Source organism: Calypte anna, chromosome 6 (genome assembly GCF_003957555.1).
Source record: "Calypte anna isolate BGI_N300 chromosome 6, bCalAnn1_v1.p, whole genome shotgun sequence".
NCBI classification, from domain to species: Eukaryota; Metazoa; Chordata; class Aves; order Apodiformes; family Trochilidae; genus Calypte; species Calypte anna.
Genome location: NC_044252.1, coordinates 13,377,348 through 13,398,367, shown reverse-complemented (window position 1 = coordinate 13,398,367; position 21,020 = coordinate 13,377,348). Strand labels below are relative to the sequence as shown.

The 21,020-nt window shown below is 47.5% G+C and overlaps 1 protein-coding gene across 1 annotated transcript in view; it reads left to right on the top strand.

Moving 5' to 3' along the window:
* The first annotated feature begins 2,819 nt into the window (after positions 1-2,819).
* ADAMTS14 (ADAM metallopeptidase with thrombospondin type 1 motif 14) overlaps positions 2,820-21,020 on the top strand; it is a 31,699-nt gene continuing 13,498 nt past the window's right edge. The window contains 7 exon segments of the mRNA XM_030453198.1: positions 2,820-2,850; positions 2,853-2,891; positions 3,272-3,678; positions 10,235-10,391; positions 11,087-11,286; positions 18,402-18,485; positions 19,855-20,011. Of these exon segments, the coding sequence (XP_030309058.1) occupies positions 2,820-2,850; positions 2,853-2,891; positions 3,272-3,678; positions 10,235-10,391; positions 11,087-11,286; positions 18,402-18,485; positions 19,855-20,011 (1,075 nt within the window).

The following is a 21,020-nucleotide window of genomic DNA, read 5'->3' as shown; positions in this document are numbered from 1 at the left end:
CAAGTCCCCCTGGGGTATGTGAGGTGTCTGGGATGTTGCCATCTCTCCTCTCCATTATTAATTTACTATATAAAAAAAATGAAATTGTCACAGATCTCTGTTTAGCTTTCATATCAAGAAATAGCCCATGTTTGCCTTTCTTCTTAATGCCTCACGTCCTCTCATTATGGGAACTGGGAGGAAGAAGGCTGGAAAGAACAAATTTTCCTTTTTCAGTGGTGGTGGGTTGGCAGGGATAACAGTAATCCACTTGGGGTTGATCATCTGAATATTTCAGGCAGGTGAGTCCAACAGGTAGAGCCAATGTCCCTGCTAGTGTGACAAATTAACATCTCAGCATCTAGGAGCAGATGAGATCCACCTAAGGGTCTTGTTCCCACCACAAATTGTTATTAATGTCAGGAAGACATTCATGGTCTAGAGGGACTGGGCTGAGTTCATGGATCTTGTGAATGAAGAAATTCAACCCTTTCTGTAAAAAACAATGTGTTGTGAGGATGTTCTTCGCAAGTGAAGAATACTCTTTATTACATATTTAATCATAAATCTATTCAGTCAAAATAAGGACTGTTCCAGCTTCCATGCTCTAATGGGTGCATATCTGCCTAAATTGCCTAAAAATGCTTGGAGCACAAATTCTTTTTCTTCCACTCAAAGATATCTCTTACATATCACTTCTTGTGTTTAATTATGTATTGCACTCTGCAACAGAGTCATGCAAAGACTTAAATCAGGAAATGAAATCTGTTTTCCCAACTTGAAACTCTCTAGTTGAAGTAAACTTATTTATTTCCCTTTCTGGAGGTACCTTGTGCCTTATCTATTGAGTTTTTCTGGTTGGATTTTGATCACCAAGAGACCTTTTGTCCCCTTTTCTCCCCAAAAACCCATCTGAAGCACCTCACAAAGCTCTTCATCATTATGTGCATCTCCAGAGTGATGCCTTGGCAGCGTCCTAACACAACTGAGTGCTCCTTCCCTCAGCACTTCACCAGAACGGAATGCAGCAGGACCATCTCTGAGGGGTTTCCCACATGTGAATCCTTCCTCCAGCACTCACCAGCATCCCCTCAGATATGGAGGTAAGCAGGGCTTTCCAAAAGTGGCTTTTCTCCAGCATTGGTCCTCTTCCTGATGCTCCCAGTACTGGACTGGAACAAAAAGCTCTAACTGAGGTCCTACCAAGGAGATCTAAATTAATAATCCTAATGGTAGAACTGTGAAGTTTGCAGTCTGTCATGTTGTTTTCCCTGCTCATCTTTCTCATTGTGATCTGGTTTAGATGGCTTAGATGACAAGGTCTTCAAGGCAGGCACTCTCTCTTGGGACAGGCTTTGGATCTCTGAGTGTAGCTGGAACTTCCCCTGAGGGTCCAGGTAAGTCTAAGCCATACATAACCAGCACAACTGGTATTACCAGTGCTGCAACATGGCCCCCTCCCCAGACCTGGCCCTGGAGTCCTTTCCAGAATGAGATGTAGAAGAACATACAACAGCTGGACCCAGCAAATGCAAACAGGACCAGGAGGCACTCCTATGTGTTGATGGAGGGGAGATTTGGGGCAGGATATGCTCTGGTCGTCAAGCATCCTTCTATCTGGTGCTTTAAGCATTCATACAGGGGGTGTCTTCTGCAGTGAAAACCAGTGATGAGAGAAGCCCTTTTACTATGGTGGTGCATTTTTGTTTGTTAGGGGACTACCTGATATGTTTGGCTTTTTTAAGAGTGCCAGTGAGGAACCTGATGATGAAGAGCATGCATGGAACCCTGTGACTCCCAGGTGCCAAGCTTTGGTGATGCCTTTTGGGAAAATGAAGGAGCTGGTCATCCTTGGGAGAGTTGGCAACATGAATTTTCTTCCTCGTATCTCATTTAAATTTCCCCTCTTTCAGTTCGGAAACTGATCACCCTTGTCCTGTCGCTCCATGCCCTTCTCAGAAGTCACACCCCTGCTATCCTGCAGCCCCTTCAGGTACTGGAAGTTGCTCTGAGGTCTCCCTGGAGTCTTCTCCATGATAAACAACCCCAACTCTCTTCAGCCTGGTTCCATAGCAGAGGTGCTCCTGCCCTCGGAGCATCTTTGTGGCTTCCTCGGTCTCGCCCCCAACAGCTCCGTGTCCCTCTGGTGCTGGGGGCACCATGTTTGCCTACACCACAGGAGGTGTGCGCTGGGAAACCCTTTGGCTCTACCTTGTAGGGGGGAGGTGGGGGGGCCAGGGGTGGGTTTTGGGGAAAGAGAAGCCCAGGGCGGGTGTAGGGGGATGGGGGCACATTAAGGGGTGAGGAGGAGAAGAAGGGAACAGAGCGGAGATAGGGAGGGCAGGGGCAGCGCTGCAGGGCTCCGGCTCCCGGTGGCCTCCCGCCTTTGTTAGGGCAAGGATGGCCGAGGGGCGGGGAGGGCGAGCGGGCGGGCAGGCAGGCAGGCGGTAGTCGACTGCCCAAAAGGCTTTCTTATTTTTTATTTATTTTAAAATTTCTTTAGATCTCCAAGAAAAGAGCAACAAAAGAACTTTTAGGTCTTTTTTTTTTTTTTTTAATAAGAAAAAGTAACTTTAAAAAAAAATAGGCGGAAAAAAATGTTTAAAAACACAGTAAAGCACCTCGAACTCCCACCTCTCGGCTCAGACCCTGCCCCGGCCCGCCCCCCGCCGCACACGGGGGCCACAGCACCGCCTCCCCCCCTCTCTCCCTCCCCCGGAGGCGGCAGCTGCGGCCCCGGGAGCCGGCCCCGGCCCCGGCGGCGGCGGCGGCGCGGGGGGGAGGCGGTGGCGGGGTGCTGCCCGCCCCGCAGCCCGCCCCGCAGGCCCCGCCGGCCCCAAATGGATTATCTGCGGCTGGTCCTCTCCTGCCTCGTCCCCTGCACGGCTGCCTGGCCGCCGGCAGCGCCCCAGGTACGTCCCCCCCCCTCCCTTCCATGCCCTGGTGGAAGGGGCTTCCGAGGTATGTGGGTTGGGATCCCGGAGGGATGGGGAAAAGGGGAGAGAGGGGTCGGTTTTCAATGGGAATTTGGGGGAACTGGAGACTGGGTGAGAAATAGTTGGCGTGCTTGGCGTGCTAGGGGCACGTCAGGCCGAGTTTATTCTGCTACGTTTGAGGCGCCCGCTTAAAACTACAAAGCCCTGGGAGGGGGAAAAAAACAGTTGTTGGGCTTATGTGGCTTGCCAAAGGTTCCCCGAGTTTGGCTTCGGCCACCGAAACGCCGAGGCGTGGAGCGGGATGCTCGGTGGTGCCCATGGCCAAGCCCGCTGCCTTCCTTTCCTTGTCTCGGCAGAGCTTCTCCTGGCCGGCAAACTCCAGGAGTATGGGGTCATCGTTCCCTTCAGCGCCGATTGCCGGGGTCGGTTCCTCTCACACGTGGTGTCCGGGGAGGCGGCGGTAGGGATCGGCCGAGCCACCTGCCCCCCAGCCCCTCGCCCGTCCCGCCACCGCGTCCCCCGCAGCCTCCCGGGTGGGACCTCCCAGCCCCCTTTGCTTTACTTCAACGTGACGGTGTTCGGGAAGGAGCTGCACCTCCGGCTCAGGCCCAACCGGCGGCTGGTGCCACGGGGAGCCGTGGCCGAATGGCAGGAAGATTTTGAGGTGCTTTTTCGGGAACCCCTCCAGCAGCACTGCCTTTTCACTGGCGACATCTCCGGCATGCCTGGCGCTGCCGTAGCCATCAGCAACTGCGACGGACTGGTAAGCTCAGCTGTTGGTGCTGTTCATCTTTTTGGGGTGCTTTTCTCTTAAGAGGTGGCTTATGGTGTCCTGAAACCTCATTTTTTGGCCATGCATTATATGGTTTCACTGTACATCTCGCCTTTACCAGGTACCCAGAGCCATGCTGCTGCATCCTGGCCCGCCCCAGTTTTATCTTGGGATCGCTCCAGAAGTTTTTCTCCGTGATTCCCACCAGAGTGAGCTTGAGCATCTCCTGAAATCCTGGCTCGTGTGCCATCTCACTCCACTGAGTATCTTTTGGGGCTGGACAATTTTTTTTTTTTTTTTTTTTTTTTAATAGCTGACGTGCTCAGAGCCTTTTGGCTTTTGGCGTGCAGGCTGAGCACAGTTCAGCCTCAGTGACTTGCTGCCGCAGCGCTTTAATTAATTTAATGGCTCTGTTACGTCCTTATCCCTGGCGTCTGGGCTGCCCGTGGCTTTCCTACCTTTGATATGCTTGAAGAATCGCCTCATTTTTTTGATACCTTTGGCCCTTTGCCCTTCAAATTCCCTTTGAGCCAATTTAATTCTTGATTTAGGTGCCAGCGCTTGCTGTTTTCTCCTAGTACCACTTAAATTACTCCTCAGTTGGAATAGACATCTTATTTTGGCGCCTTTTTTTTTTGTTTTGTTTTTTTAAATGTCTTTTTTTGTTTTTTTATTCTGGGAGTTCCTTAAGCCAATTTTGGCTGCTAGCGAAAACAATTTGGCATTCCTTTCTTTTTATACAGTGCCTGGTGTTACTGTAGGAGAAGAAATGATAGAGCAGCACAGCTAGAAACATGTATTTCACCTAAGTATAGAAATTGATTTTTTTTTCTTTTTCCCCCCCCCAAGAATTTTAGCACGTACTCTACACCTTTTGAAGCACCTTTTTTTGGATTTGGATGAAACTGAATTTGCAGAAACTTTTCAGTGACATGGCTGGCGAATTTGGGCAGGCTTGAAAGCTTTGAAAATATTTGTTATAGATAAAGCAACCATCTTGTAGTGCTGCCTCTGGAATGAAAACTTGTTTTTTAAGCATGCGGGTTGCACTGTGGATATAATTCCTGTTGGCATCGTAAGCAAAGGGATGCTAGAAGCTGTCAGGAGCTGAGTCCTTGTCCTGTCGCTGCTGGTGGTTATGGTTTTAGGGATTTTCACTTCTCCAGACCCTATTTTACTGTTGGGGTCCATCTCAAGTAGACTTCAGTTTAACTTTCCCAAAGTTTTATGGGCTTGAATCATTGTAGTTACTGCAGCTTTGTCTCACAGATGTTTTATTTCTTCATGGAGAACTCCAGGAGAACCAGAGAAGGGTAAAAAAAAAGAGGAACACTTTTTTTTCCTTTTTCTTCCTGCAATGTACTTATTGCTCCCTGGCCAACAAATAAATGCCCTGGCCTTAAGCAGCAATTTCCCATCATCTGGCAAAGCACATGTGGCAATAGCAGGCTGGGGAAAGAGGTCAGGAGGATGGAGCTTGAGCTGGGGCTCTGCTCCTCCCTCCATGAAGAGGATTTTGTGATCCATCCAACACAGAAGTTGTTTTTTCTCTTTCATGTGTTGTTTTTTTGGTTTTTTTTTTTGGTGTATTTGGGTTATTTTTTGTTGGTTTTTGTTTGTTGTTTTGTTTTGGGGTTTTCTTTGGGGTTTTTTTGGCTTTTGTTTTTGTTTTTGTGGGTGGTGTCATCTTTGTATGGTGCTCTGGCTTCAGTTAGCCTGACAGCTTCTGTCTGCTCAGAAGGAGCTGTAAGAATGAGAGGACCCCAAAACAGCAGTGAAAAGAGCTTGTTTTAGCCAATGGAGCAAGAAACAGAACAGACATATGGGGATGGGGTAGAGGGATGATATGTATGACCACACTGCAGCTCCAGCAGAAGCAGCAGCAAAGCATCTGGAAGGGAGGGATGTACATGGTTGGCAGTTGTTATGACTGTGACAGAGAGGGACTAGTGTAATGTGGAGAGCACTGTTTGTAGATAGGATGTACCCTGAACTGCTTAAAGTTATCCAGGAACTTCAAAAAGGGGCTTGCAGGCTTTTGCATCCTGGGGTAAGGGTTTGTGGGAGGCACAGGACTGCTCTCAGCTGCTTGTTTCTGGCCAGAGGAAGTGTTCTGGGATGCTGCAGATGAAGGCTGTGTACACAAAGGGATTGCACTGTGTATAAATGGAGGCTGAGATTATAAATAATGAGGGGAAAAAAACCAACCCTCGAGTTCTTGAAAAAAAAGAGGGTACACATTAAGTCTTTTCTAAATCCATATTTAGCTATGGAAGTGATCTGATTTTTTTCACACATGCCAAACCCCTGGCACCTTCCACAGCCATGGGTTGTTTGCTGCAAGCATCCATGCGTGAAAATCTGGCCTTTTTCTAATTTGGCAAGGGTGTCTTGTGCCAGGGTGGGAAGATGCTGTTGTCCAGAACATAATTTCAAAGCTGATCCAAGCCACCAAATTCCTAACTGGTAAAGTAGCATAAGGCGGAAGTCAGTGAAGATCCATGATCTTTATCTGTGAGTTGACCTTGCTTCCTCTGTGCTTTGCTGGTTGCCCAGATGGGTGAAGAATTCTCACCTGGAGGCACTGTATTTTTTTTCCTTGGGTGACTTTTCCCTGCTGCTTTTTGGGGTTATTTGCACCGAATACCCAATGTGTTGCAAACAGCAGAGCCAGCGTTTTCTGTCCCTGGCCTGCTTTGGATGGATGGCAGCAGATAAGCAGAGCATAAAAACCCTCGGGAGCTGTAATTTATAGAGGATGAAAGGAGATACAGTCCCCACAAAGATGTCCCAGTGCAAAAAATATGGCTTTGTCTACAAGGATTTTCCCTGCAGCTCCTGGACTCTGTAGGGTTAATTTTGGGAAAGAAAAAAGATGCTGCTTTAAATGGCTGGAGAGTGAGATGCCTCAAGACTTCTCTCTTAGTGGGAGTGGAGTGAATGTGGCTAAAGGTGATGTTATTCTCCAGCTTCACCAGTGCAAAGCTCTCTCCAGAGATTCAGATTGAGTGTTAGGAAGAAATTCTTCACTGTGCGGGTGGTGAGATACAGGCCCAGGTTGCTCAGAGAAGCTGTGGCTGCCCCATCCCTGGAAGTGTTCAAGGCCAGGTTGGATGGGGCTTGGAGCAACCTGGTCTACTGGGAAGTGTCCCAGCCCAAGGAAGGGGGGCTGGGGCTAGTTGATCATTATGGTCCTTTCCAACCCAAACAGTCTGTGATTTTGTGTCCTGTATCTTACTCAAGTTTGCAGTACTCATCCACATGCCCAGTAACGAGCATGGAGTGAAAGCCTCAGTGGTTAATAATTCTGCTTTATACCCTGTAATCCAAGTGACCTTGAAGATGAAGAGGTCACCAAACTAGTGACTGTGCCCTGGTGCCATGCACACTGCCCGGCTGCTGCTGGTGGCCCAGGTCTGTGATTCCCCCTGATGCCCTACCTGGATTTGCAATCTCTGGATGCAAGAGGAGTAGGGGCTGGCAATGATGCCTTTGTTCACTCAAGCCCAGCTTTCAGGGATATTTTTGTCTAATTTAAGTGTGAATCGTGTAGGAAAAATATGTACTGTGCACACAGCTGGATTTCCCCCTCCTCAGTGCTGTTTGCTTCTCTGGCTGAGTGGAGTAGCTTGATGGATTTTTCCACCTTTCAGCCACGTTGAAGTGTCAGAATTTCCTGAATTCCTGTGGGAGTTTTTATGCAGTGGTGATGGAGGAGTTGCTTACCAGGGTGCTGGAGGGTGTCCCCCCTTAGTGACACTGGTACCAGGCCAATTAATCTCTCTCATCCTGTGTAGATGCAGGAAAAGAGACCACCTTCTGTGAGCTTACAAAGGTGAGTTTGGTGTTTTCCTTAAAAATAAAGAGTGTGTTTTCCCTCTTTTCAGTGAAATTGTCTTCAAAGGGCCATTTTCTGTTTTGGGTATTTCCTTTGCTGTGAACTGTAGCCAGCATCTCATGTTAGGTAAGTCAGTAAGGATAGCTGCAGATTTCATTTGATTTGGTATTATTGAACCAAATAAAACTGGGGTTGGGAAGCAGGTAGCAAATTGATTGTTGAGGAGGTATTGAGCAGCCCAAGGAAAGCCAAGATTGTGCCTGGCCTCTCTTATTGCCTCCTTACACTTAATACTTTCCCAGAATGCTGAAATACAACCTGCGGCTTCTTTTCAATCCCAAGCAAGTTCATACTTATCTCTTGCAGTCGTGTTTGTTTGTTTATTCTTGTAAAAAACCAAGGTGACCACTGTAGTTTCTATCTGGTTTCTTGGGCTGCTCTGATGAGATGTTCACACAAGTCCTTGTGGCCCTCCCTTTGCCCCTCAGTCATTGCCAGAGCCAGCGGTGTGTTGCCTCTCGCCTTTGGGAGAAAAGCATGGATCAGAAAGTCTAGGCTGCTTTATTTCTTGAGCCATATATAATTAGTCACGAGCTGGAGAGCAATGCAAACCCAAGCTGGTTGTGGCTCAGGACCAGCCTCTTTTGATATTTTAATCCAGCCTTGCCCTGGTGCAGCTTTCCTCCTGACTCAGCAGGTCCCGGCTTTCACTGTAAACCCATAAATCGGCTTTGGGGTCCCTCTCTTGAGGGAAAAGCACCATGGCAGGGCTGTGAGGGGGTAGGGTTGTCCCAGCAGACCTCCTCCTGGGGAAGGAGTTGTTTCTTCTGCTGCTGGGTTGAAAGAGGATGCAAGCTGGAAGCATGTTAGCTGTTGGGGAATCATCAGGGTAATTAATACTTGTGATATCCAAGTGAGGCCAAGTGAGGCCTGTGTCTGATGCCCAGTGCTCTGCCCTTTGTAGCTACTGGATTTTATGTCAAGCAATGGATACCCACCTTCTTTGATCACTTAACAGTGGTGAGATACTGATCTAAGTTGCCTGAAGAAGTTGTGGCTGCCCCGTCTGTGGAAATGTTCAAGGCCAGGCTGGATGGGGCTTGGAGCAGCCTGGTCTAGTGGGAGGTGTTCCTGCCCATGGCAGGGAGATTAGAACCAGGTGAGCTTTAAGGTCATTTCCAACCCAAACCAGTCTGGGATTCTGTGTCTTTAATAAAGAGCAACTCCTTGAATCTTCTCTAGCATCATAGACTTGTCCAACCATCAATGGACCTGACCTGTGGGTTGACTGTCTAGCTTGATCTCTGCCTCATCACCACCACCTTGCCTGGTGCTCCAGGCTCTTTGATTGAACCTGGCCATGAGCTTCATCTCGTTCCCTGGGGACAGTGGGAGATGTCCTGCCCTGGGGATCTGAATGTCTCCTGCAGAAAGCACATGTGTCAGGCAAGTTAATCCTAGCACAACTGCTCATACTTAGATTCCTCAGGAAGGAGGTGAAACAAAATCAGCCCAAAACCTGCTTTTCAGAGGAGTTCAGCAGCTAATAAAACCCAAGTGGAGCAGGAAATTTGATGAAGTCTAACAGAGCCAGGTTGGCTGGTGCCACGATGAATGTGAACGTGAAGGGGGATCCAATGACCCAGGCAGGCTTGAAAGAGCTCCAGCTTGGCCTGGCTGTGTACATAGCCTAGCTCATGACTCTGTACCACTCTGTGCAATATATATATATATATATATAATATTTTTATTTTATTTAATTTGATGAAAACAGCTCAAATCCCCCAGCCCTGATGAGGACTCCAGTAGGTACATGCTGCTGAAGGCTTTGCTAGAAGAACAGATCCATGTGTTCTGCCTGTGCTTTCCAGGCAGCTATTCAATAATGGGCAGCACTGGAGGAAGGAGGCATGGAAAATGCCGGGCTGGAGGGACTGCCTGCGGGATGGAAGCCAAATCCCAACCCTCATTTTCCTTGCCTGAGGTCCCAGCTGATCGACGCTGTGGGGCATAAGCACTCAGGCTGATGTCAGGAGGGATTTAGTGGGAGCTCTTGGTATTAATTAGGAGGAGGTCAGTAGCCAGGACAGTGTTTCCAGCACTGTTTGCTCTCTTATTCATCTCCTTCTTTGGGAGGTGGAGTCCTAATGCTTTCCAGCTTTTCCTCCAAAGGGATTCCCTTGCCTTAATTCCCAAGGGCTTCACGGGGCAAAGATGATGGTTTTTTTTTCCTCTCCTTCTCTCCATGACCACAATTAGTAGCATCAGTGAAATTGCTGGTTTCTTCCTCACCAGCGTGAGGATGAGGATTGGGATGGGGGCACGAGAGACCCTGTGTTCCCTAATGCACAGGGTTAGGCAGAAAAACGCATTGCTGGTCAGAAGGAGTGGAGTTTCCAAGCCATATAAAGACATAACTTGAATTGTGGCCAGGTGTGGTTTTTGTGTGGTTTTTTTTTTTTGGTTGTTTGGGTTTTTTTTTTCCTCCCTTTTATTATTTTTTTTCCCATCTACAGGAGAAATTAAGGGTAATGATGGGTCCACCACAGTGTCATTGAATATCAGCAAGATCCTCAGTTTATTTGGGATGCTTTTTCCTCTTGCACGCCCTGCATCAATCTTTTTAATGAGTGTATTTAGCATGTATGTACACAAGCGTGGAGATAAAACCACGCATTTTCTCCCCCTTTATTTCTTTGTGGAGTCCAGGCTGGCCTGATTCGGACAGACAGCAATGAGTTCTTCATTGAGCCCCTGGAGAGGGGGCAGCAAGAGATGGAGGAGCACGGGAGGGCCCACGTGGTGTACCGCCGGTCGGCCATCCGGCAGGATGGTGCTGATCCCCACCAGGACCTCCACCCAGAAGGTAGGGGCTCCTCAAATCCAGTCTTTCCTAGCTGTAGCTGCCAGTTGGGTCATCAGTGAGAATAAAGGAAAGCACTGGGCTTTTGGTGGAAACATGGAAATTCTTCCAAATAACTCAACCATTATTGAGTTATATATGGGTTATTAAAATCTGCTTTTACCAAGAGAGGTTGGACCAGATGATCCTTGAGGTCCCTTCCAACATGTGTTTCTGTGATTCTCTCAATGTCCAAGGTGTATGGGATCAGCACAAGGATGATACATTGGCCTTGGGTTAGAAAGCAGAGTCAGGAGCAGAGGGATCAGGAGAAGCCAGACTTGGTCCAGCTTAGCTGCCAACTGCGATTAGGAGGTGGAAATGCTGCTGTCTTGTTTTAATCACCTTATGAAATGCACAATCAAATGCGATAGAGGGTGGAGGATCTTATGAAGGATGGAAGAAGCTCTGAAGGATGGAGCATGCTTAGAATGTATGCTCAGCTTCCCAAGAAGTAGGCCCCCACCTCATAGGCATCCTACCCAGCTATCCACCACCTCCCCAGGTGTCCCACCACTACCTAACAGGCAGCACAGGACCATCATTGTGTGGATGTGTCTTTTGTTTGTTTGTTTGTGTTTTGTGTTTGGTTTTTTTTTTTGGGGGGGACATCACCACAGTGCCAGGTCACCTCAATGGCTGTTTCTTTTCCTGCCCAGTGCCTGGTGTGCAGTTGGGTGATCTTCCCAACTCCCTGGAGATGATGACAGAGCGGCTTGGGGGTGACACAGAGCGCAAGAGACGCCACGCCAGGAAGGACGACTACAACATTGAGGTCCTGCTGGCTGTGGATGACTCAGTTGTACGATTCCATGGGAAGGAGCATGTCCAGAACTACGTCCTCACCCTCATGAACATAGTAAGGCTTGGCTTTGTCAAGAGGGCTCTGGCTCCCACCCCGCCCTTGGTGTACTGATCTTCTGATGCTGCAAATCTGTTATCCTGGAAAAAATGGGGTTTGGGAGGAGGGGGGGGGAAATGTGCTGCAGGAAGGGCTGTTCAGTCACTGGGACAGCTGTCTCTGGGATTTAATAACTGTGGTAATTGGAGTGATGGAAAGAAGAGCCTTTTGTGTTAATCTCTGTGACATTCCCTGGTCCCTGGCTGGTGTGTTGGTCACTGTCTGTCACCCAAGTCCAAGAGTAGCTTCTGCTTCTCCTGGCCAAGGTCATCTCCTCGTGGCCAAAATCTCAGTAAACGCTAGGAAAGAGAATGGTTGCTGGCATTAACTTTGAAATTTTTGGTTATTTGTTTTGTGACTGATATTTGTTATTTATTTTGAAGAATAAGTGTTGGGGGGGGGGGGGAGATTTTATAGATTTTCACGAGTTGTTTCTTATTCTTTGGAAAACCCACCTTGAGGGCTAGTTGGATGTGTCTGAGAGTTACAAACCCATCTACCCCACTTTTCTTTCCTTTTGAAGAGAAAAATGTGCATATTCTCAAGTCCTGGGAGATGTGGAAGGATCAGTATTTATTCAACTATCCATCTTGCAGGAGGTTTGCTCTGCTTGAATCTGAGTGTCTGCAAATAGGGTCCACGTTCAAAGACCTCTTTGGTGTGCTCTCCAAGTTCTGTGTTGTTTTCCATGGTTTATCCTCACCTCTATTTGTTTATTTTTATTTAAGCACTGTCTTTGCATAAGATGGAAAGTGTTTGAAAGGCTCAAGCAGCTTGGAAATAACTGAGCTTTAAAGATGCTTTTGGCTTTTTGGTGGCTTGTTTGTTCAGGCCATTTCTGCCCTGGCAGGTGGGCTCAGATCCAAATTGCCAATAATGAAGGGAAAATATCAACATAAGGGGGTAAGGATTTGTAGGATTGGGGGCCAAATGTAATGTGGCCAGTCTCAATTAAGAGAGGAAGTTGGTTTTAAAGAGCAATGGCTGAATTTTAAAATTTTATAATTTTATTTTAGTATTTGATTCTGTAGTGGGTTATGCTCATGGTAGGATGCTCTTGGCATCACTTCACTCCCTCCAAGTTTCTCCCCAGGGTTCTCCATTCCAACCCAGGACTCTTCCCATATTATAGGGGGGTGGAAGATGATGTAATTTTTAAAAATTTTCTCCTTTCTGATCCTCAGTGGATGGTTTTGAGGGCCTAGGGGACTGTCAGCTCCAATCAAAAGGTTGGTTTTCAGGCGCATTTCATGGTTTCCAGTCTGCAGGCAGGACTTTTCAGGGAGTGAATGCACAGGATGCTGAGCTGGAAGAAGGGAGCACCACTGCCTATTCAAATCAAGGCAGCGCTGGAGACTTTAGTGAATTAAATAAAAGGGGGGAAAATGCAGCATCAATAGAAAGGCAGGGAAAAAACTCCACTAAGATAATGTATGCAATGAATAATTCCTCCAAGTGTTATTTCCTTCTATACTCTCTTCTTTTCCCTTTTCCCTTTTCCCTTTTCCCTTTTCCCTTTTCCCTTTTCCCTTTTCCCTTTTCCCTTTTCCCTTTTCCCTTTTCCCTTTTCCCTTTTCCCTTTTCCCTTTTCCCTTTTCCTTTCCTTTCCCACATTTGCTTTCCAGCTTTGCCATGAGCTCTGTCTGCCTCCTCTTCCCTTGGCGCCACCTCGTTTCCTTGCTGGCTCAGGTTGCCTTAAAATACCCAATTCAGCAGAAAAAATAATAATAATAAAAAAAGATAAAAATGCTTTTTGGCCTGTGTGTAAGGGTAGGGGGAAGAGTAGAAGGGTACTGGGGAGGATTATGCTGGGACCACCCAGTTGAACAATAATCCCATTAGTTGGAGGCAAGGGGAAGGAGGAGAGGCTTGGCTGGCCCTCTGACAAGGAAAGGACTTAATGAGATGGGCTGGAGTATGCCAGCAGGGACATGGAAGACAGGAGTTTTCCTCTCAAGATATATCCCAAGGAGAATTTATAAAATGCTTTCCTCTCCTTTTCTGGGGTCCCCACTGGGTGCTGAGGGAGTAGTGCTATGCTCACCTATACTCAAGCTCGGCGCTGCTGTAGGTCAGGTGCTGGGGCTTTCCCTGAGACACAGCCCCTTTTATTAGGAGCTCAGTGTCAGCTGAAGCTTGGTGATAAATGATTCGTCAGGCAGAACTTTTCTTTGTTTAAAAAAGGAAACCAAACAACCCTTATTGTGTCGCCAGGAATGTGGCTGCCAGGCTTTTCATCAGGCGGCGGGTGCTGCATCCATCTCAGAGAGCTGCTGGGAGGATGACTGCTCCTTTTGTGCACCTAAGAGCTTCCCCACGGGCTGCCAGCCTCAGTCCACATTCCCAGGTCACTATTCTCTCCTTGGCGCAGGGAATGCACCGGGTTTTGGGAGCAAGTTGAGACCAGCAGCACTAGATAGATCGCAGGCCTGGTGAATGCATCCTGACTTCAATATATTCCTGCTTTCCGCTTTCTCCCTTGCAGTCTGATGATGATAAGGTTGATAGGACTATGACTTTAGTTTTGAGTTGCTTGCTGGCCTTAGCATAAAAAATCAGGAGTTTGGTGTGCCCAAATGCCTTTGCTGTATTTGCTGGAGAAGGTACATGTGGGCATAGAATCATAGAATCACAGGTGTGTTTGAGTTGGGAGGGACCTTAAAGATCCCTTAAAGATACCCTGCCATGGGCAGGGACACCTCCCTCTAGATCATGTTGTTCCAAGCCCCATCCAGCCTGTCCTTGAACACATCCAGGGACAGGGCAACCACAGCTTCTCTGGGCAGCCTGGGTCAGTGTCTCGCCACCCTCACCGCAAAGAATTTCTTTCTAATGTCTAACCTAAATATCCCCTCTTTCAGTTTTGAAACTGTTCACCTCATCCCATCATTCCATGCCCTTGTGAAAAGTCCCTCCCCAGCTTTCCTGTAGCCCCTTCAGGTACTGGAAGGTGCTCTGAGGTCTCCATGGAGCTTTCTTTTCTCCAGGCTGAACAACCCCAACTCTCTCAGCCTATTTGCATAGCAGAGGTGCTCCAGCCCTTTGATCATCTTTGTGGCCTGCTCTGGACTCACCCCAACAGCTTCATGTCCTTCTTGTGTTGGGGGTTCCCACACTGCAGGGGAAATTTCACCAGAGTGGAGCAGAGGAGGAGAATCACCTTCCTTGAGCTGCTGGTCACACATTCTTTTGATGCATGGCTCCTATATCTTGTATCTCCAAACTGAGCATCACAATGTCCACCCTAGCAAAACCTGCCCCCCCTGCTGCTGGGCTCTTGGTATGGGTATTTGGCAATGTGGTGTCTGGGGGAAGCCATTCCTCTGTCTTTCTTGGTACCTGATTGAAGGACTGGGAACCAGGAGGGGATCCAGCACCCCTTAGGGAGGAGAGGAAATATTTTGTGTCTTGCTTAGCTTTCCAGTCTCTCTCATTCAGTTGGGCTCTTTGTTTTGTTTTTCTCCTCCAGACTTCCCCCTGCTGGCCTCTGGTGCTCTCAAGGCTGGGGCTGGCTCGGAACTCTGGTATCATCTACTGGTTCGTTGAAGTTTTTGTAGGATATTGCCCATGGGTTGGGTCAGGGTGCAAAGGTACCTGGTGTTTTCCTATTGTTTTGGGTTACTAGGGAAACCCCATGACTCAAAGCCTACTCCAGGCTGGGACTTGCTTCTTTCCAGCACATCCGCCAAATTACTGTTCCCAAGGGACAGAGAGACCCTGTGGAGGAGAGGATCAGGGAAAAAAGATAAAATCAAACCTTTGGCTTTATTTTTAACCTGGGATTATGGGTGAACCACTGTCCCTGGAGGTATTTAATCACCATTCCAGAAGGTGTTTAAAAGCTGTGTCGATGTGGTGCTGAGGGACATGGTTTAACAACGAACTTGGTAGAATTGGGTTAATGGTTTGACCTGATGATCTGGAAGGTCTTTTCTGACCCAAATGATTCTGTGATTCTGTGTACTTTTCCCCACCCCCTAGATAGCCTCACATGTTTATTGCCATATCTTTGGGACAACACAGCCTGTTGTGTTGACAGCTGTGACAAAATTGAGAGCTTTGCCCTGCAGAGAAGACCTCCCCTTTGCTCTGTTCTCTGTACTGAAGATATAGATGATGTGGGTCAGCCCTTGAAGAGATTTCTGTGGCAGTGTGTGTCCCTGTAGGGGATGTAAGAGGGTGTAGTGAGCCTGATAAAGTGGTCAGGGGGAGATTTTTTTTTCCACAGTTCCCACCCCCTCGGCTCCAGCAAAGTGGCTTGAGGTGAATCTGCCAGCATGAAAAGCGAGGGAATAAAAGCAAAGAAGCTTAAAAGATGACTTGGCTGTTGGGAGCGAGCGATCTGGGGTTTTGAAATGTCAGCTATTCTGCTGGTTTGGCAAATTCTTCTCGTGTCTCTCTCTTTTGTTTTCCTTTCCCTGAAGAACAGCGAGGTCTAGACGTTGCCGGTGCGGTTTGACTGTCGGGGTCTGGTGTCTGGGGTGGTGGATTCAGGGCTGGCCAGACTCTCAGGGATTTGGGTAGGCTGCCCTGGCGAAGCGTTTTGGAGAGGGTGCCTTGGGGTTTTAATGCTCCTCTCCTGTTTTGTAATCTCCTTGGCATTGTCCCTGAGGTGTTGGCAGGGCCGGGGGCTTTGGAGTTGTTCTTGCTCATTTGCCCTTAGCACACAGGTAGCCTTAAGTCCTGGTCTGTTTTATGAGCAAAAAAATCCTTTTTTAAACGAAATAGGAGAGCATTGTTCTCCAGGTGATTGTGTTAAGCAGGCTGGGCATCTGCAAGAGGAATAAGAAAATCTTTATCCCATCTGTCTGTGGAGGTGGGTGCCTTAACTGGAGGTCTTTGCTGAGAAGGTATTTTCTGGAGGGATTTTCTTTGAAGACATTGACTCCACAGAGGGCAGAGGGAGCAGTGCCAGGCTGCAAACTGCTCTCTGGGCCCATATCCATCCCCTCTGCCAGCTTGAACCAACTCCAGGACGGGCTGACAGGCAGCAAATCCTTTTGATTTCCCACCCCCCCTCGATCAATTATTTATATCTGGCTGTTGAGAAGAGTCCATAGCCTTGGGCAGTCTGGTTTCACATCTGTTTTCTGAATTAACCATAAAGGTCGCTGGTATCTGTTAGGTACAGATCCCGCTGGATGGAACAGGGCTTTAGGATTAACCCTTTAGCTCAGGGGCTGGACGGTGCTGGGTGGGATTTAGCACTGCTTTAAAAGGCAGTGTTAGGGGATTAAATCCCATCTTGGGGTAAAGCAGCTTCTTGTGTCTTGATGAACTGTTTTGAAGCTGTTCTTGATCCTGCTGCTTCCCTAGCAAGGTGAGCACAGTGCTAGGAAGGGGCTGAGGAGTTTAGTTCTCAATGCCTGTGAAAAGTACTTGTAGAATCACTGATGGTTTGGGTTGGAGGAGATCTTAAAATCCATCTAGTTCCAACCACCCTGCATGGTTCTAATACCCAGTCTAAATCTCCCTTCTTTCAGTTTGAACATGTTCCCCTTGTCCCATCACTCCATGCCCTTGTAAAAAGTCCCTCCCCAGCTTTCCTGTAGCCCCTTCAGGCACTGGAAGGTGCTCTAAGATCTTCCCAGAGCCTTCTCTTCTCCAGGTTGAACAACCCCAACTCTCAGCCTATCTCCCTAGCAGAGGTTCTCCAGCCCTCTGATCAATTTTGTGGCCTGCTCTGGACTCACCTCTACAGCTCCGTGTCCTTCTTATATTTAGAACCCCAAGTCAGTGTTTTCCCCCTTTTTCCCCTGAACCATACCCTGGGTCCAGCCCTATGGCTCTTCAGGACATACAGCCTGAAAAATTAGAGCATGTTTTTCATTTCTCCCTCTTGGCTTTTCCACCCAGTTATATGACACGTGTGTATTGCAAACAGGAGTGCAGCCTACAAATGGGAAACGGCAGGCTTGGATGTGGGAAGCAATAAAGGGGCAGCTGTCACCCATCCCTAAAGTTAAAAAAAAAAAAAAAAAAAAAAAAAGAGAAAGAAAAAGAGAGAGGAAAGAGAAAAGCTCCATAAATCTATCTTTATAATATTTCTTTAGTCCAGAAAGCTATGATAGAGCCAAGGTAAATTATTTCTCCCTTGGACAAAGTTGAAAAAGTATGTTTTAATGTAAATGTTAATTCTAGTCAGCATTAGGAATGGTTTTAATTTGATTTCCTTAACTTCTGTGCTGAAACCCCATTTGTGGTGCTGCTCATCTTGGAGACATTTGGGGAAGAAGGAAGTTCTCTAAAAATGAGGGGGTTTTGGGGTGTTTTTTCACATAGGCTGTGCAGGGGATGAAGGCTGGTGCAGGATCTCCTGCACTTGCCTGGGCTTATGGCTCTGTGTCCTTCTTGGTGGCTCAGATCACAGCGACCTTTCTCATCTGTATCTCTTCTCTTAGGAGCACTTAGGAGCTGAATTTGTTTATTCATCTTAGAAATGCAGCAGGGAAAGGTTATAGTTCATTATTTCCTTTGCTAAGTAATTTTTAATAGCTGACATTGATTCATGTCTTACTGAATCACAAGCCCTCCCTCTTCTCATTGTATTGTCTTCTCCTGGGGTTTCTGAAGTGATAGGTCAGCTTTGACTCACTGGTGTAACTGAGTAATCCCTTGCTTTGATATGATCTCTTGCCTCTTCCCCAAAAGCCATTTTTTTCTTTCCACCCAACACAAAGATGCTGGAATCCAAAGCATTTCCTTCCACCTGAGGAATTCCTACTCTGAAGGGGGCAACAGCTCACTGAGGGATGCTTGGCAGTGGAGGCTGCCTCTGGGGGAAACACAACCCTTCTTGTCTCTCTTGATGGGCTGGGTGATGTCATAGACCATCTGAGCCACCCATCCTGTGGAAATTTGGCTTATTGCAGTTTGGCTTTTTGAATTTATGGTTTTCACATAGGGGAAAAAACCAAAACAAAACAACCAAAAGCTGGTGGTGGGAGGAAGGAGAGGAGATCTTTGCACCTGGTCTGGTGCTACTTTGGAAAATGGGATAGGATGCTGAGTGTGGGAGTGTTGAGAGTTGTGATGGTCTTAACTTCTCTGTTTTCTTTCTCTCCTCTCTTTAGGTGGATGAAATTTATCATGATGAGTCCCTGGGGGTTCACATCAACATCGTGCTGGTCAGGATGATCATGGTGGGATACCGCCAGGTAAATACAGCCCTGGGATGTGGCAGGGAGGGGATACTGTTCCAGCTGGTTTCTGCCTTTTGGCCATTTTCCCAGCTCAAGCCCTGCCCCGCAGGAGAAGGACAGGGCTGAAATGTTGTACAGGCACAGCAGGCAGCTGCTGCTTCTCCTAGGCCAGCATGCATACAGCCCACACTGTGGCTTACTGTCTCATCACCATAATATTTAGCACTTAGGTAAACCCTGGTTTGGAAAAGTGTGGCCTTTTGGGTCAGCTGTTGAAGCCCAAGTGACAAGTGTGCTGAGCAGGGTTGAACTTAAATCTTTGTCCATCTGGTTGCTGGAGCCTGAAGTTCTGGAAAGCTCCATAGTTGCCCAGCCCCAGGGCAAAGAGGGGTCCCTGAGGAGACAACAGGTCGTTGCCATTAGCCTTTAGTGGCTGGCTCTTGGGTTTCCTCAGAAGTGGCAATGGGTCAAAGGTGGCTTCTGAAATTGGCAAGAGTTTGGATATTAGTGAGAAGCCCAGACCTGGATCTCTTATGTCCTGGCCTTGGCTCGACAGCCCTGAAAGGCTTTGCTGGCTGTCACTGCAGCTTTTGAGTATCTTGGGCAGGGACAGAAAAAGCATAGGAAGGTTTCATGTGGTTTCTCAGGTTGCTTTTAATTGTTTTGGCTCATTTGAGCATGGCAGCCAGACAATTTTCTTTAAAAGAATGTAATTTGCTCTCCTTTGAGCAGCAAGCCCCTATCCTACATGGATTTGTTTTAGCAATTAATGACTCAGCATGGTGCTGTCTGTGTGGGCCACAAATAAGTCATGTTAGGTCTTGAAAAAAACCCTCTTTCCTCTTGGAAACCCAGGGGTGAGCATAGGTTTGAATCAAGGTGAGATCTGTGCTCACCACTGTTGAAATCCAAGGCTTCCTGAGCAAGGTCTTATGTGGCTTCTGGTTTCCCATCTTGTGCTTTGTAGGATTAAACCTCAGTGGCTTCCACTTGAGAGCGAGGGGAAGGGCAATATTTCTTACCTCTCTTCCCACTGCTGCAGCTCAGCAGATACCTGAGAGCATCATCTATTTTCTAGAGCACAATTTTGCAAAATACTAATCTTGAGCAACAACAATCTGGATCCTTTTTGCTTCTCAGCTGCTCTTTCCTTTATCTACTGCTCTCACCAGCACTTGTATCACCAAAGAAGGTCATGGTGACTGGAATGATTTCCTTGCTGTTTTTATATAAAAAAGGTGCAGGATGCTTTGCAGACACAAAGCAGGAATTCGTCGCTTCTAATTTTGCAGAAGCGCTGCTTAGAAGTCATTCTGACTCCAAAACTCCTTCTAACTCACTGGTTAACCCATATTTATATCTTAATTTTGAATCCTTTACCCAGTCAGTCAGCCTGATCGAGCGAGGGAACCCATCTCGGAGCTTGGAGCAGGTCTGTCGCTGGGCTCACTCGCAGCAGCGCTCCAGCCCAGAGCACGCCGAGTACCACGACCACGCCGTGTTCCTCACCAGGCAAGATTTTGGTCCTGCAGGTATGCAAGGTACTGTATTTATCTCAATCAGGTATGTGCAGTTGGCTGAGGCAAAGCCAGCGAGGGGAGAGGATTTCATGCAAACACAGTCTGTTTCTTGGCCAGCAAGGACAAGAAAAAGGTTAAAAAAATTGTTTTGGTTTGGTTTTTTTCTTGTATGAAGCAGAAGAAAGAATTAATCCAAAGCATCAACCTGAACAGATTAAAAAAAATATAAAATCTTTTTTCAGTCAGTCCTTACACTGGTTCACACACCAGTCCTCCCTTTTTCTCAAAGTGCCCTAAGCAGTTTAAAAATAACATTAAAAAGATGGGATACCACAAAATGCTTCATGGGCTCAGTCCTATCTCTACTCTGGAGGATCTGGTTTTACATGGGTTGGTTTCTTGGCCCTCTTGGATGGTTGGACTTGATGATCTTAAAGTTGTTTTTCCAACCTTAATGATCCTATGATTCTATGCCATAGAAGTGTTTGTTTTATAATCCCTGGGGGCAAAGAGTAGGTCAGAAAGAGTGATGGCAAGAAGCATTTTACCCCCTTGGTGCTGATGTGGTCTGAGAAGTTAGAGCTAAAAATGGAAAAAAAATGTAGGAAAAGCTTCTGGCATTTCATGGTGACATTAGAAATGCAGGTGCTTTGGTAGCATCATGAGAAGTCATTTTGCCAGTTCTCCTGAGCCTGCTACCTCCTCCTTCCCACACTGGCAGCAAGGTCTGAATTTCCCACCAGGAGGCTCTCTTTGATGCTGTGAACATGCTGATCATCACACTGCTTTGTAGGGTGAGTACTGGTACATGTGGCAGGAAGGAGAAATGCAGAAGGAGCCCTGTCCTTGCCTCTGTTACCTCTCTGGAAAGGTTCAGGGGATGAATCACAGGAGGCATCAAGCTGGAAGCCCTCTTGAATGTGCTGCTGGTCATCAAAGAGCCAAGCCTGGGTAATGCCAACAGCCTCCTTACTGAGCCATTGACCTGCCTTGTACACCTTCTCTAGAGTTAGGTGGTAGCATGGTTGAA